Source organism: Lissotriton helveticus, chromosome 12 (assembly GCF_964261635.1).
Source record: "Lissotriton helveticus chromosome 12, aLisHel1.1, whole genome shotgun sequence".
In the NCBI taxonomy this organism is placed as follows: Eukaryota; Metazoa; Chordata; class Amphibia; order Caudata; family Salamandridae; genus Lissotriton; species Lissotriton helveticus.
Window position 1 is genome coordinate 837,267,597 of NC_136073.1, and position 15,676 is coordinate 837,283,272.

Sequence of the window (15,676 nt, forward strand, 5' to 3'; positions counted from 1 at the left end):
GCTACAGTTATGGTGGTTTCCACTCCTGTAGTGGGCGCCAAAGAGCTTTTAGTGGCCTCTACTTCTGTGGTAGGTGGTGAAGTGATTGTAGTGGCTGTGGTTGGTGTGGTAGCTGCTGCACTGCCCCTGCTGGTTTCTGCATTAGTGACAGGAGAGGCAGTGCTTGTGGTGGTCTCCGCTCCACTTGTGGTAGTTTTTGCTCCAGTAATAGGAATGAAAGTGTTTTCCTCTGTTCCAGTTATGATGGTTTCTGCTCCTCTAGTAGGCGCTTCATATGTTTTAGTGGCCTCTAGTTCTGCAGTAGGTGTTGAAGTGCTTGTAGTGGTCATGGTTGCTGTGGTAGGTGCTGCACTGCCCCTGCTGGTTTCTGCACCAGTAATAGGAGTGGCAGTGCTTGTTGTGGGCTTGGCTCCTCTTGTGGTGGTTTCTGCTACTGTAGTGGGTGATGCAGCGCTTTCTTTACCTTTTGTACCCGTAATGGGTGCTACAGTGCTTGTTGAGACCTCTTGTGTTATGGTAGGTAATAGAGTGGGTTTGGTGGTCTCAGCAGATGTGGTAGATGTTATGCTGCCGCTGATCGGTTCTGCACCAGTCGTAGGAGCAGGAGTTTTTTGGGTGGCCTCTAGTGCTGTGGTAGGTGTGCCTTCTGCAGTGCTTTTGGTGGTCACTCTTTCTGAAATAGCTGCTGCCGTGCTTCTTGTGGTCTCTGCTGCTGTTGTAGGTGCTGAGGTGCTTGGGGTGGTCTTGGTTGCTGTGGTAGGTGCAGAACTGGTTCTGGTGGTTTCCACTCCAGTAGGAGTGGCAGTGGTTGTCTCTGCTACTGTTATGGTGGTTTCTGCTCCTGTAGTGGGTGCTACAGAGCTTTTAGTGGCCTCCACTTCTGTGGTAGGTGCTGAAGTGATTCTAATGGCTGTGGCTAGTGTGGTAGGTGCTGCACTGCCCCTGCTGGTTTCTGCACCAGTGACAGGAGTGGCAGTGCTTGTGGTGGTCTCCGCTCCACTTGTGGTAGTTTCTGCTCCAGTAATAGGAGTGAAAGTGGTTGCCTCTGTTTTAGTTATGGTGGTTTCTGCTCCTCTAGTAGGCGCCTCAGATGTTTTAGTGGCCTCTAGTTCTGTGGTAGGTGTTGAAGTGCTTGTAGTAGTCATGGTTGCTGTGGTAGATGCTGCACTGCCCCTGCTGGTTTCTGCACCAGTAATAGGAGTGGCAGTGCTTGTGGTGGTCTCTGTCACACTTGTGGTGGTTTCTGCTACTGTAGTGGGTGATGCAGCGCTTTCTGAACCTTTTGTAACTGTAATGGGTGCTACAGTGCTTGTTGGGACCTCTTGTGTTATGGTAGGTAATAGAGTGGTTGTGGTGGTCTCAGCAGATGTGATAGATGCTATGCTGCCTCTGGTAGGTTCTGCACCAGTCGTAGGAGCAGTAGTGCTTTGGGTGGCCTCTAGTGCTGTGGTAGGTGTGCCTTCTGCAGTGCTTTTGGTGGTCACTCTTTCTGAAATAGCTGCTGCGGTGCTTCTTGTGGTCTCTGCTGCTGTTGTAGGTGCTGAGGTGCTTGGGGTGGTCTTTGTTGCTGTGGTAGGTGCAGAACTGGTTCTGGTGGTTTCCTCTCCAGTAGGATTGGCAGTGGTTGTCTCTGCTACAGTTGTGGTGGTTCCTGCTCCTGTAGTAGGCGCTTCAGATGTTTTAGTGGCCTCTAATTCTGCAGTAGGTGTTGCAGTGCTTGTAGTGGTCATGGTTGCTGTGGTAGGTGCTGCACTGCTCCTGCTGGTTTCTGCACCAGTAATAGGAGTGGCAGTGCTTGTGGTGGTCTCTCTCACACTTTTGGTGGTTTCTGCTACTGTAGTGGGTGATGCAGCGCTTTCTGTACCTTTTGTAACTGTAATGGGTGCTACAGTGCTTGTTATGACCTCTTGTGTTATGGTAGGTAATAGAGTGGTTGTGGTGGTCTCAGCAGATGTAATAGATGCTTTGCTGCCACTGGTGGGTTCTGCAGCAGTCGTAGGAACAGTAGTACTTTGAGTGGCCTCTATGGCTGTGGTAGGTGTGCCTTCTGCAGTGCGTTTGGTGGTTACTATTTCTGAAATTGCTGCTGCAGTGCTTCTTGTGGTCTCTGCTGCTGTTGTAGGTGCTGGGGTGCTTGGGGTGGTCTTGGATGCGGTGGTGGGTGCAGAACTGGTTCTGGTGGTTTCCTCTCCGGTATTAGTGGCAGTGGTTGTCTCTGCTACAGTTATGGTGGTTTCCGCTCCCGTAGTTTGTGCCACAGAGCTTTTGGTGGCCTCTACTTCCGTGGTAGGTGTTGAAGTGATTCTAGTGGCTGTGGTTGGTGTGGTAGGTGCTGCACTACCCCTGTTGGTTTCTGCACCAGTGACAGGAGTGGCAGTGCTTGTGGTGGTCCCCGCTCCACTTGTGGTAGTTTCTGCTCCAGTAATAGGAGTGAAAGTTGGTGCCTCTGTTCCAGTTATGGTGGTTTCTGCTCCTCTAGTTGGCGCTTCAGATGTTTTAGTGGCCTCTAATTCTGCAGTAGGTGTTGAAGTGCTTGTAGTGGTCATGGTTGCTGTGGTAGGTGCTGCACTGCTCCTGCTGGTTTCTGCACCAGTAATAGGAGTGGCAGTGCTTGTGGTGGTCTCTGTCACACTTGTGGTGGTTTCTGCTACTGTAGTGGGTGATGCAGCGCTTTCTGTACCTTTTGTAACTGTAATGGGTGCTACAGTGCTTGTTGTGACCTCTTGTGTCATGGTAGGTAATAGAGTGGTTGTGGTGGTCTCAGCAGATGTAATAGATGCTTTGCTGCCACTGGTGGGTTCTGCAGCAGTCGTAGGAACAGTAGTGCTTTGAGTGGCCTCTATGGCTGTGGTAGGTGTGCCTTCTGCAGTGCTTCTTGTGGTCTCTGCTGCTGTTGTAGGTGCTTGGGGGCTTGGGGTGGTCTTGGTTGCTGTGGTGGGTGCAGAGCTGGTTCTGGTGGTTTCCTCTCCAGTATTAGTGGCAGTGGTTGGGGTGGTCTCCGCTCCACTTGTGGTAGTTTCTGCTCCAGTAATAGGAGTGAAAGTGGTTGCCTCTGTTTTAGTTATGGTGGTTTCTGCTCCTCTAGTAGGCGCCTCAGATGTTTTAGTGGCCTTTAGTTCTGTGGTAGGTGTTGAAGTGCTTGTAGTAGTCATGGTTGCTGTGGTAGATGCTGCACTGCCCCTGCTGGTTTCTGCACCAGTAATAGGAGTGGCAGTGCTTGTGGTGGTCTCTGTCACACTTGTGGTGGTTTCTGCTACTGTAGTGGGTGATGCAGCGCTTTCTGAACCTTTTGTAACTGTAATGGGTGCTACAGTGCTTGTTGGGACCTCTTGTGTTATGGTAGGTAATAGAGTGGTTGTGGTGGTCTCAGCAGATGTGATAGATGCTATGCTGCCTCTGGTAGGTTCTGCACCAGTCGTAGGAGCAGTAGTGCTTTGGGTGGCCTCTAGTGCTGTGGTAGGTGTGCCTTCTGCAGTGCTTTTGGTGGTCACTCTTTCTGAAATAGCTGCTGCGGTGCTTCTTGTGGTCTCTGCTGCTGTTGTAGGTGCTGAGGTGCTTGGGGTGGTCTTTGTTGCTGTGGTAGGTGCAGAACTGGTTCTGGTGGTTTCCTCTCCAGTAGGAGTGGCAGTGGTTGTCTCTGCTACAGTTGTGGTGGTTTCTGCTCCTGTAGTAGGCGCTTCAGATGTTTTAGTGGCCTCTAATTCTGCAGTAGGTGTTGCAGTGCTTGTAGTGGTCATGGTTGCTGTGGTAGGTGCTGCACTGCTCCTGCTGGTTTCTGCACCAGTAATAGGAGTGGCAGTGCTTGTGGTGGTCTCTGTCTCACTTGTGGTGGTTTCTGCTACTGTAGTGGGTGATGCAGCGCTTTCTGTACCTTTTTTAACTGTAATGGCTGCTACAGTGCTTGTTATGACCTCTTGTGTTATGGTAGGTAATAGAGTGGTTGTGGTGGTCTCAGCCGATGTAATAGATGCTTTGCTGCCACTGGTGGGTTCTGCAGCAGTCGTAGGAACAGTAGTACTTTGAGTGGCCTCTATGGCTGTGGTAGGTGTGCCTTCTGCAGTGCTTTTGGTGGTTACTATTTCTGAAATTGCTGCTGCAGTGCTTCTTGTGGTCTCAGCTGCTGTTGTAGGTGCTGGGGTGCTTGGGGTGGTCTTGGTTGCTGTGGCGGGTGCAGAACTGGTTCTGGTGGTATCCTCTCCGGTATTAGTGGCAGTGGTTTTCTCTGCTACAGTTATGGTGGTTTCCGCTCCCGTAGTTTGTGCCACAGAGCTTTTGGTGGCCTCTACTTCCGTGGTAGGTGTTGAAGTGATTCTAGTGGCTGTGGTTGGTGTGGTAGGTGCTGCACTACCCCTGCTGGTTTCTGCACCAGTGACAGGAGTGGCAGTGCTTGTGGTGGTCCCCGCTCCACTTGTGGTAGTTTCTGCTCCAGTAATAGGAGTGAAAGTTGTTGCCTCTGTTCCAGTTATGGTGGTTTCTGCTCCTCTAGTTGGCGCTTCAGATGTTTTAGTGGCCTCTAATTCTGCATTAGGTGTTGAAGTGCTTGTAGGGATCATGGTTGCTGTGGTAGGTGCTGCACTGCTCCTGCTGGTTTCTGCACCAGTAATAGGAGTGGCAGTGCTTGTGGTGGTCTCTGTCACACTTGTGGTGGTTTCTGCTACTGTAGTGGGTGATGCAGCGCTTTCTGTACCTTTTGTAACTGTAATGGGTGCTACAGTGCTTGTTGTGACCTCTTGTGTTATGGTAGGTAATAGAGTGGTTGTGGTGGTCTCAGCAGATGTAATAGATGCTTTGCTGCCACTGGTGGGTTCTGCAGCAGTCGTAGGAACAGTAGTGCTTTGAGTGGCCTCTATGGCTGTGGTAGGTGTGCCTTCTGCAGTGCTTCTTGTGGTCTCTGCTGCTGTTGTAGGTGCTTGGGGGCTTGGGGTGGTCTTGGTTGCTGTGGTGGGTGCAGAGCTGGTTCTGGTGGTTTCCTCTCCAGTATTAATGGCAGTGGTTGTGGTGGTCTCCGCTCCACTTGTGGTAGTTTCTGCTCCAGTAATAGGAGTGAAAGTGGTTGCCTCTGTTTTAGTTATGGTGGTTTCTGCTCCTCTAGTAGGCGCCTCAGATGTTTTAGTGGCCTTTAGTTCTGTGGTAGGTGTTGAAGTGCTTGTAGTAGTCATGGTTGCTGTGGTAGATGCTGCACTGCCCCTGCTGGTTTCTGCACCAGTAATAGGAGTGGCAGTGCTTGTGGTGGTCTCTGTCACACTTGTGGTGGTTTCTGCTACTGTAGTGGGTGATGCAGCGCTTTCTGAACCTTTTGTAACTGTAATGGGTGCTACAGTGCTTGTTGGGACCTCTTGTGTTATGGTAGGTAATAGAGTGGTTGTGGTGGTCTCAGCAGATGTGATAGATGCTATGCTGCCTCTGGTAGGTTCTGCACCAGTCGTAGGAGCAGTAGTGCTTTGGGTGGCCTCTAGTGCTGTGGTAGGTGTGCCTTCTGCAGTGCTTTTGGTGGTCACTCTTTCTGAAATAGCTGCTGCGGTACTTCTTGTGGTCTCTGCTGCTGTTGTAGGTGCTGAGGTGCTTGGGGTGGTCTTTGTTGCTGTGGTAGGTGCAGAACTGGTTCTGGTGGTTTCCTCTCCAGTAGGAGTGGCAGTGGTTGTCTCTGCTACAGTTGTGGTGGTTTCTGCTCCTGTAGTAGGCGCTTCAGATGTTTTAGTGGCCTCTAATTCTGCAGTAGGTGTTGCAGTGCTTGTAGTGGTCATGGTTGCTGTGGTAGGTGCTGCACTGCTCCTGCTGGTTTCTGCACCAGTAATAGGAGTGGCAGTGCTTGTGGTGGTCTCTGTCACACTTGTGGTGGTTTCTGCTACTGTAGTGGGTGATGCAGCGCTTTCTGTACCTTTTGTAACTGTAATGGGTGCTACAGTGCTTGTTATGACCTCTTGTGTTATGGTAGGTAATAGAGTGGTTGTGGTGGTCTCAGCAGATGTAATAGATGCTTTGCTGCCACTGGTGGGTTCTGCAGCAGTTGTAGGAACAGTAGTACTTTGAGTGGCCTCTATGGCTGTGGTAGGTGTGCCTTCTGCAGTGCTTTTGGTGGTTACTCTTTCTGAAATTGCTGCTGCAGTGCTTCTTGTGGTCTCTGCTGCTGTTGTAGGTGCTGGGGTGCTTGGGGTGGTCTTGGTTGCTGTGGTGGGTGCAGAACTGGTTCTGGTGGTTTCCTCTCCGGTATTAGTGGCAGTGGTTGTCTCTGCTACAGTTATGGTGGTTTCCGCTCCCGTAGTTTGTGCCACAGAGCTTTTGGTGGCCTCTACTTCCGTGGTAGGTGTTGAAGTGATTCTAGTGGCTGTGGTTGGTGTGGTAGGTGCTGCACTACCCCTGCTGGTTTCTGCACCAGTGACAGGAGTGGCAGTGCTTGTGGTGGTCTCCGCTCCACTTGTGGTAGGTTCTGCTCCAGTAATAGGGGTGAAAGTTGTTGCCTCTGTTCCAGTTATGGTGGTTTCTGCTCCTCTAGTTGGCGCTTCAGATGTTTTAGTGGCCTCTAATTCTGCAGTAGGTGTTGAAGTGCTTGTAGTGGTCATAGTTGCTGTGGTAGGTGCTGCACTGCTCCTGCTGGTTTCTGCACCAGTAATAGGAGTGGCAATGCTTGTGGTGGTCTCTGTCACACTTGTGGTGGTTTCTGCTACTGTAGTGGGTGATGCAGCGCTTTCTGTACCTTTTGTAACTGTAATGGGTGCTACAGTGCTTGTTGTGACCTCTTGTGTTATGGGAGGTAATAGAGTGGTTGTGGTGGTCTCAGCAGATGTAATAGATGCTTTGCTGCCACTGGTGGGTTCTGCAGCAGTCGTAGGAACTGTAGTGCTTTGAGTGGCCTCTATGGCTGTGGTAGGTGTGCCTTCTGCAGTGCTTCTTGTGGTCTCTGCTGCTGTTGTAGGTGCTTGGGGGCTTGGGGTGGTCTTGGTTGCTGTGGTGGGTGCAGAGCTGGTTCTGGTGGTTTCCTCTCCAGTATTAGTGGCAGTGGTTGTCTCTGCTACAGTTATGGTGGTTTCCGCTCCCGTAGTTTGTGCCACAGAGCTTTTGGTGGCCTCTAGTTCTGCGGTAGGTGTGGCAGTGCTTGTGGTGGTCTCCGCTCCACTTGCGGTAGTTTCCGCTCCAGTAATAGGAGTAAAAGTTGTTGCCTCTGTTCCAGTTATGGTGGTTTCTGCTCCTCTAGCTGGCGCTTCAGAGGTTTTAGTGGCCTCTAGGTCTGCAGTAGGTGTTGAAGTGCTTGTAGTGGTCATGGTTGCTGTGGTAGGTGCTGCACTGTCCCTACTGGTTTCTGCACCAGTGATAGGAGTGGCAGTGCTTGTTGTGGTCTCTGCTCCACTTGTGGTGGTTTCTGCTTCTGTAGTGGGTGTTTCTGAAGTTTTGGTGGCCTCTGTTCTTGTAAAAGGTGTTGCAATGCTTCTTGTGGCATCTGGGGCTATGGTAGGCACTGACGTGTTTGTAGTCGTCTCGGGTGATGTGGTAGGTGCTGCACTGTCTGTAGTGGTTTTTGCACTAGTAATAGGAGTAGCAGTGCTTTTGATGACTTCTAGTGGTGTGGTCATTACTAAAGTGCTTGTAGTGGACTTGGCTGCTGTAGTAGGTTCTGCACTGCCTTTAGTGGTTTCCACACCAGTGATAGGAGCAGCATTGCTGTTGCTGGTCTCTGTTGTGCTTATTGTGGTTTCTGCTCCTGTTGTAAGTGCTGCAGTGCTTTTAGTGGCCACTATTACTGTAATTGATGTTGCAGTACTTGCTGTCGCCTCTTGTGTTGTAGTAGGTTCTGAATTGCCAGTTAAGGCCCCCGCTGCTCTGGCGGTTCTGATTATTCCTCCTGTGGTGGAAGGTGCTGCTGTGGTTGTGGTGTTTTCTGCTCCCATGCTAGCGCTTGTAGAGCCTGTGACGAACCCTTCTGTCCTTGCACTTGCTGCAGTTGCTACAGTGTTCACTGCTGTTGTGGTTGGTGCTGTAATGCTTCTACTGGTTTCTGGTGCTGTGGTAGGGGCTGAACTGCTTGTAGTTGTCTCGGCTCCTGTGATAGGTCCTGCACTTCCTTTGGACGTTTCCTCTCCAGTAATAGGAAAAGCAGTGCTCTTGGTGGGTTCTGCTGCTCTTGTGGGTGTACCTGCTTGTGTGGTAGGTGAAACACTACTTGTGATAGTTTCTGTTGCCGTGGTGGGTGCTGCCATGCTTTTGGTAGCCTCTACACCTGTAGTGCTTCTTGTGGTTTCTGGTGCTGTGACAGACGGGGAAGTGCTTGAAGTGGTCTCTGTCGCTGCAGACGTTCTGTTCATTCCTCCCACTGTGATAGTAGCTACAGTGGTCGTTGTGCTTTCTGCTCCAGTAATAAGACCTACAGGCTTGGAGATCTGGCCAACTGTTGTTGCTTCTTCTATTGCTATTGTGGTACCTGCTGTTGTCGTAGATGCAATGGTGATTGTTGTGCTCTCTGCTCCTGTGGTGTGCGCTGGAGAGGTTGTGATGACCTCACCCACGGTTGGAAGTGTGGTGGTGCTTGTGATGGCCTCAGCTGTTGTAGTAGGCACTGCAGTACTTGTGGTAGCCTCTGCTACTGTAGTCAGTGAAACCGTGCTAGTAGCAATTTCTGCTCCCTTTGTTGGTTCTGTAGTGCTTTTTATGATATCTGCTGCTGTAGTAAGCTCTTCTGTAACTGCGGTGGTGACTTCTACTGTGTTTGAAGCAGTACTTGCGTTCGTTTTTGTTCCAATAATAACTGTTGGAGTGATGTCTGTGACATCTGTTTCTGTGGTAGGTAATAGAATGCTTCTCGTGGTGTCTGTTCCTGTGGTAGGTGTTGCAGCACCGGTTGTGGTGCCAGCGCCTGTGGTAGTTGTCACAGTGGTGCTGGTAGTTTCCTCTTCTGTCGTCATTGCTGTAGTGGTTGTTGTGCTTTCTGCTCCTGTACTAAGACTTGAAGTGCTTGTGATTGTCTTGCCATATGGCATTGTTGCAGCAGTTGTTGTGATAGTACCTGTTGTTGTGGTAGTTGCTGTGGCAATAGTTGTGCTATCTGCTGTTGTTGTAGGGTTTGTAGGGATTATGGTGTCCTCACCAGCTGTCACTGGTGCAGAGGAAGAGGTTTTGGTGGTCTCTGGTCTCTTGGTCAGTCCTTCGGTGCTTGTGGTAACTTCTTGAGCTGTCGTAGGAACAACAGTACTCATGGTGGTGTGTGGAGCTGTGGTTGCAGTAGCTGCATTTATGGTAGTCCTCGGAGCAGCGGTAGGTGTTGAAGCGGTTTGGGTGGTTTGCAGACCTGTTGTAGGAGCCGCGGAAATGCTGGTGGTCTCTGGAACTTTAATAGAAGCAGTGGTGGTGGTCTGTGGAGCTGTGGAAGGAGCTGCAGTGCTTGAGGTGGTTTGTGGAGCTGCGGTGGGAGTTGCGGTGCTTGTGGATGTCAGTGGACCTGTGGTAGGTGCAGCAGTGCTTGTAGTGGGACCTACAATTTTGATAGAGAAGAACACATTGCAATTACAAGCTAATATCACAGACAAGCTAAGAAGCTTGATTTGGAAAGGAAGATGCAGGTGCTACAAGTGTACAATTACTGCTATGGACGAGGATGAGCAGAGTTACATATTTACTGTTCTGCTTCAATATACAATAGTGAGTGAGGCACAAGACATGCATAGGGCAGGCCCTTCTGGAGTTTCCCCCAAATGAGATTTACAATAGAGGAAAGACATACAGGTTGACGTGTCCACCTGCCCTACTCCTTCAGGGTAATGTTTTGGTCTTCTCAGTACTAAGGAGTCTGTTCCTAGTTGGCTATTTTCTTTTTTGTACCTGAATTTCATGACTTCAGAGAAAGTGTTTGGGTAAAAAAACTCAGTCTGCCCATATTACGCCCCACTCGAAATCCAGAGATTGTCCAATCCAATCCAAAAAAGCTTTATTCGACAAATTTGGCATCAAAGCTTATTGACATATTCACATAATAGAAATGTACACAAGATAACAAATACCTTTTTTAGTTTTCTTTGTTTTAAAAGAGTAAAACAATTCATAAATACAATAAAAAATATGTGGATACAAATGTAACCAAAATTGATAAAACTATAAAAACCTTATTAGCATCAAACATTTCATCAACATCTATAACACGGGCCACCCTACATTGTGCCAGCATCTAAAGTTCGTACAATGGAGAAAACAACAAGAGCAACCATCAGACTGAAGAAAGTACATGCGATCTAATGGCCCAAGCCCAACTCCGAAACTTTGCCAAGGCAATAACAATGGTACAAGATGTTTCTGAGTATAATAGTCTAAGGTCAACCTCATTCCTTCTGGTGCCTAAAGATTTGGAGATTGGCATCAGCCATACTCGGCGATGGGCAGCATAGGCTGGGTACGCAAATAATGAGTAATCTAAAGACTCCGGATGAGTGGGACAGATGGAACAGGAGTCAGCTTCTGAGTTTCCCCATCTTGCTGTAAATGATCTTACTGGCAAAGAACCCACCCTGAATTGGAAGTAAAGCTTCCGATCATGCGGTTTAGTAATAATGTCCCGGTAATGCTCAAAACTCGGTGCAGACTTGACAAAAAGAAAACTCCCTGTAAGGGAGGGAGTATCACAGTTCCTGTAAGCGCCTTGGGCCACCCATTACCAGTATTTAGCTTTTAGGACCACTTTTGAGGGAAACAAAGTGCCTGCCGGATTTTCCCATGAAGGTGTCATGTCGAGACTTATCAGGGAGGCTCTAATACCCTGCAACCATTTAATCTTATGAAAACGGTCAGTACTAATTAGGTCCCTGAGTCCTTCAGCATAATTGGCCAGCTCTGGGGTGCACCAGATCCTCTGCCAATAAAGCAAGGGATGCAGTCTTGCTATATCGACCAGTACCTTCTTTCCTAAGTCGTATAGCAGTGGACCCACTGGAGTGCTTTGTGAGAGGCAAGTGATCTTACATAGGAACCTATTTTCTGCTACTTTAAATTGTAAGAGGTTCTCAAAACCCCAAAGCTCGGCCCCATATAGGGCAGAGCTGACCACTTTCAGGTCATATATTTAGAGCGCTGGACTTACTGGTTTTGTAAAAGAAGAGCTAAACTCGGATTGCAAAACACTGGCCAACTGCCGGTGCTTCAATGAAGCCAAATCGAGTTGCCGCTTCAAACATAGGTCTCTCTGTAAGGTAACCCCCAAATATACAAAGTCTGTAATTTTTTCTAAGGGCCGGTTGTTCAGCACAATGTCTCCTTTAAAAGCTTTATGCGGGTTAAAAGACATACATTTTGTTTTCAACACGTTGATTTCCAAGCCCTTTAATCGACAAAACTCTTTGAAGAGGTTGAGGGATTAGCTGTAAGCGACTTGGTGTTTTTTAAATAATCAATGTGTTGTCCACAAACATTAATATAGGGATTTTAACACCTGCTAAGGCAGGGGCATCTGTACGGGTGGATGCTAAATAGTCCCCGATCTCATTTATGACTAAACAGAAGAGTGTGGGAGCCATTACACACCCCTGTCGCACACCTCTCTCTATAGGAAAGGGAGTGGTGACCTCGCCCTGAGCTCCCCACCAAATTTGGGCAAAGTTATCCTCATGAAGTCTAGCAATGAGGGTTAACAACTCCGGGGACATCCCCATCTCCTGAAGTACAAATCATAGTTTACTACGGGAGACGAGGTCAAAGGCTGATTTAAGATCCACCGTCTTCCAGTAAAGCATGATGAAACTAAATACCTGGTCTATGGTACTGGTACATGCCCTGCAGCATCCCTGCAGAGGGGATAGTATGTCTTTCTCCCACAACCAATCCTACACCTTATTTAAAACTAGACACCCCATTATCTTTTGGAGTGAATCTATTAGGCTAATGGTCCTATAATTACTGGGCTGGGATTTATCCCCCTTTTTAAAAACGGGGATGATCTCAGCCCCTTTCCATGAGTCTGGAACTGGAGCGCCCTGGGCTATTGAATTAGCCAACATCACAATGTATCGGTACCATTTAGATTTTTCATGCAGAAATATATCAGCCGGGATACCGTCTGGGCCCAGTGCTTTACCTCCCATTACTGCCGCAAGGGCCTTACTAACATCGCCCCCATTAAAACTGTGCCTAGATAGTACCGGCACAGGGGCGCCTCCATCTTACCCTCGTCTGTACTACAGGCATATTGAGGTTTGAAGTAGGTGACCCATTGGTCCTGTGCTACATGGTTCTGCGGCTGAGTAGGCTGACCACACCTATCCCACTTAACTATGTTCCAGAACTGTCTGGGGTTTTTGTTGACACATGCTTGTTTAAGGTCCTGCCACCTAGCCTCGTCCCATAATTGTTTGGCCTTCCCTAGCGCTCTTCGATAGTTCTGCCTTAATTGCCGTACATTGCCAGGATTCCCTTCTTTAATCGCGGCACCCAATTTTCTACGGACTTCTTTACATTCCATATGTAACCACTGGGGACCTCTCTTAAAATGGTCACCCTTGGTCTTGTGTTGTCTAATGAAAGGGGTATGTAGCTTAGCAAAAAACTTATCATGGGTGCCAATTACGGACTATAGGGCCGTTGAATTTTCCACGCATACGTCCAACTCAGCAATCGCCCCTTCAATGTCCAAGGATATTGAAGCTAGGGCTTCAGAATGCTTGAGTATGTTAACCCATTTTAGACATCTCATATTGTTTGTTGAGACCACCTCACAGGTTAGCAGATTACTTCCTGGTTGCGTGTTTTCCCGTTGAGGTAACAAATCAAGGGTTGCACATACGGGATTGTGGTCACTCTCTGGCCGCTCTCTCACTACCATGTTCCTTAGGGCATGCCACAGCCGCAAGTCGATTAATAAATAGTCTATACGACTGACACAGTGGCCATTATTAAAGGTGTTAGCTCCATGCCTGTCAGAAAGGGATCTGCCATTAGCTGCCCGGAGTCCCTTCCCCAGGCATGTGGCGTTGATTTGAATTGCCACATCAGACCATCTTTTTATAGGTGGCAGATCTAACTTTGGGATCTCCCAATGCTCATCTCCGTCTGCAGTAAGGTCAAAATGCTCGGAGGTGAGGGGCTCAAAAATTGCGTTGAAATCTCCCGCAATCAGGATATTAGAGCCCTGGGAATGAAGGTCTAATAAGACGTCGAGAGCTGTTATAACTTCCGACTTCTTACCTTTTCAACCCCTAGCGTAGACATTATAAATGTCCACAGCCCCTTGCTGGCCCCACTTTAACCTGACCGCGGGGATATCACTGCTCTGCAGTTCGAGTACCTGTATGACAAAGCCAATCGCTTGGCACACCCAGATTACCAGACCCCTTGAAGGTCGGCCCTTAACCCCACAAATTGGAGGAATATAATAATTTAGATAACCTGGACAGTGAAGGGGGTCAGTTAGCCTTCTTTCCTGAAAAAGACAGACATCAAATTGTTCGATAAAGGTGAATCAATCAGGGGAGGTAACCTTCGTCTTCAATCCTGCTATGTTCCAGAATAGCATGGATGTCCCATAACAGTTAGGATAGCATAGTCTTTGTCCATTTGAGCTATTGATAAATTCACCACTCAAACCCAACGATACTACAGATGAAGGGGATGCTACCAAAGGGATACTGGCCTCCCAACCGGGATAAAGACAAGAGGGTAGTGTACCGGGGGAAGATAAAGGAGGAATTTCTCTTTACATGCGGGAAGCAGAAGGATGTTGTAATTGATTTTCAATATCTCCAGTTATCGTCTATTTCGAGATTTGTGGAGCACTTGTAATTGAACCAATACTGTCCTTGTTTTCTTTCAGTTTGCTTTACATAGCCCGTAGGAGGCTGTAAAGTCGCCTCTACTCCAACCACTTTGCCACGTAGTGGAAAGAGGCGTTTCAAGAGTTTTTAGTCATAATTTCTACCAAAGAAGCATCAACCTGGTCATATTTTGCCATGATAGGCATACAAAAGGGTGATAAAGATCTACTATTCCAACTAGAGTTCTACTTGCCTTAAAAATATAGCATACGTCCATATTTTGAAATCAGTACATGTGCAGGTCGATATTCAAAACTCAAATTTTGGTACCACGCCCATTTTAAATTCTGGTGATTCAATTTTGACTTTATTCAGATTAAACAACAAGTCTAAAGTGATCATACGAAATTTATAAGCGTTTTACTTTTAACTGGGTCATCAGTAAAGTTGATTTCAAAATGTAAAAATCTTTCCCCATGACCATTCTATAACCATGCTTGTTTATAATAGTAAACTGTGATATAATATATAAGGATTTGTCACTGCTGTAGTAGGTTTGCTGTCTACTGTTGTGGTCATTGATACAGTGCTTGTGGTGGTCTATTTTACTGGGGTTGGTGTTGCATTGCTTGCAGTGGTGTCCGTTGATGTGGTAGGCATAGAAATGATTGTGGAGGCCTCTGATGCAGTGGTTTGTAATGTACTGCTTGTGGTTGCCCTAAGTGTTGGAGCTATTGTTACAATACTTATAGTGGTCTATTTTGTTGTAGTATGTGCTGCTGTGGTGGTGTTTGTCTGGGATGCTGTGGTACATTTTGCAGTTCTTGCGGTGATTTGTGGTGACATGGAAAGTGATGTTGTTGGTCCTGTTGTGTTTGTGGTAGTGGTGACTTCCCTCTGCTATTATGGCAAAATGCAAAATATAGTGGATCATACACCACTAACACAGGTCTACTCTTTTCTTGGTCATATTTTACAATATAATTCAATACAACTCAATAGATAGCAAGGGGGTTAAGTGGTGCAAATCTACACTGGTTTGAAACAGAAAACAAAAGTATTCAAATTACACACAAGTTTATACAGCTGGTGCATGCTAAGCATAGAAGGAGAGCAACCATCCCAAAAGCCTTCATGATGGAACATGCAAGCTCCACACCAATAAAATACATCACCTAAGAATTTTAAGAGTAGGTAAATTTTCTCACTTATCGTCAGTGCGGTGCTTGTTGCTGCTGCTGTTGTAGTTGGGCTCTGTGTTATGTTTCCCACCGGAAGTTGTTCGGCCGGCTTCTCGGTAACCGGTATAATGATCTCTTCTGTTATGGGCACTGGATTAAATACATTTCAATTAGTGACTACAAAGGGGATCAATAACATTGGCATATCTATCAACACTGAACTGCAAACATTTCCCAGCGACAGAACGTGTGTACTTTAAGTAAACGTTCACAGTGTTCATAAATGTAACAGGAGAAAAATCAAGCAAAATTGGTATTGCTCAAAAACAGAACGCGTGTCAAATGCGTCAAAAGTTAGTTGATTTTTGCAGCAAAATAAGTTACACGCCTTTAGAGTTATTCACTAGTTTTGTTAGAAAGCAGCTACTCCCAGCCAACAAAACCTTCACTGTCCAAATTCTCTAAATAACAGCAAAGCAAGTCCTTCACATAAAAGATATAATAGAAATAACCAGCTTACTGCTATCCTGAAGAATGCAACCACATATCTCATTAATTCTCATAAAAGTTCTTATCCATTAATAACCTCATTAACGGCAGCACATTAATAAATTAAGGACATTTTCCAGAACCTCTTCTTACAGCCGGCCGCAATCCCAATTCAATAGGCTAAACAACTTCAGCTTCAAAAACGGAAGATAAAACCTCCAAATATTTTTTTGCAACTCTGGTGTTAACGCGAGCTAGGGCTCTTCTCTCAGTATCCCAGATTATCCA

General features: G+C 47.4%; 1 protein-coding gene across 1 annotated transcript in view; it reads right to left on the reverse strand.

The window, feature by feature from the left end:
• The window catches only part of MUC16 (mucin 16, cell surface associated), a 194,810-nt gene that overhangs the window by 121,921 nt on the left and 57,213 nt on the right, over positions 1 to 15,676 (reverse strand). The window contains exon 6 of the mRNA XM_078668928.1: positions 14,927 to 15,049. Coding sequence (XP_078525054.1) covers positions 14,927 to 15,049 — 123 coding nt within the window. The remainder of the gene's footprint in view (positions 1 to 14,926; positions 15,050 to 15,676) is intronic.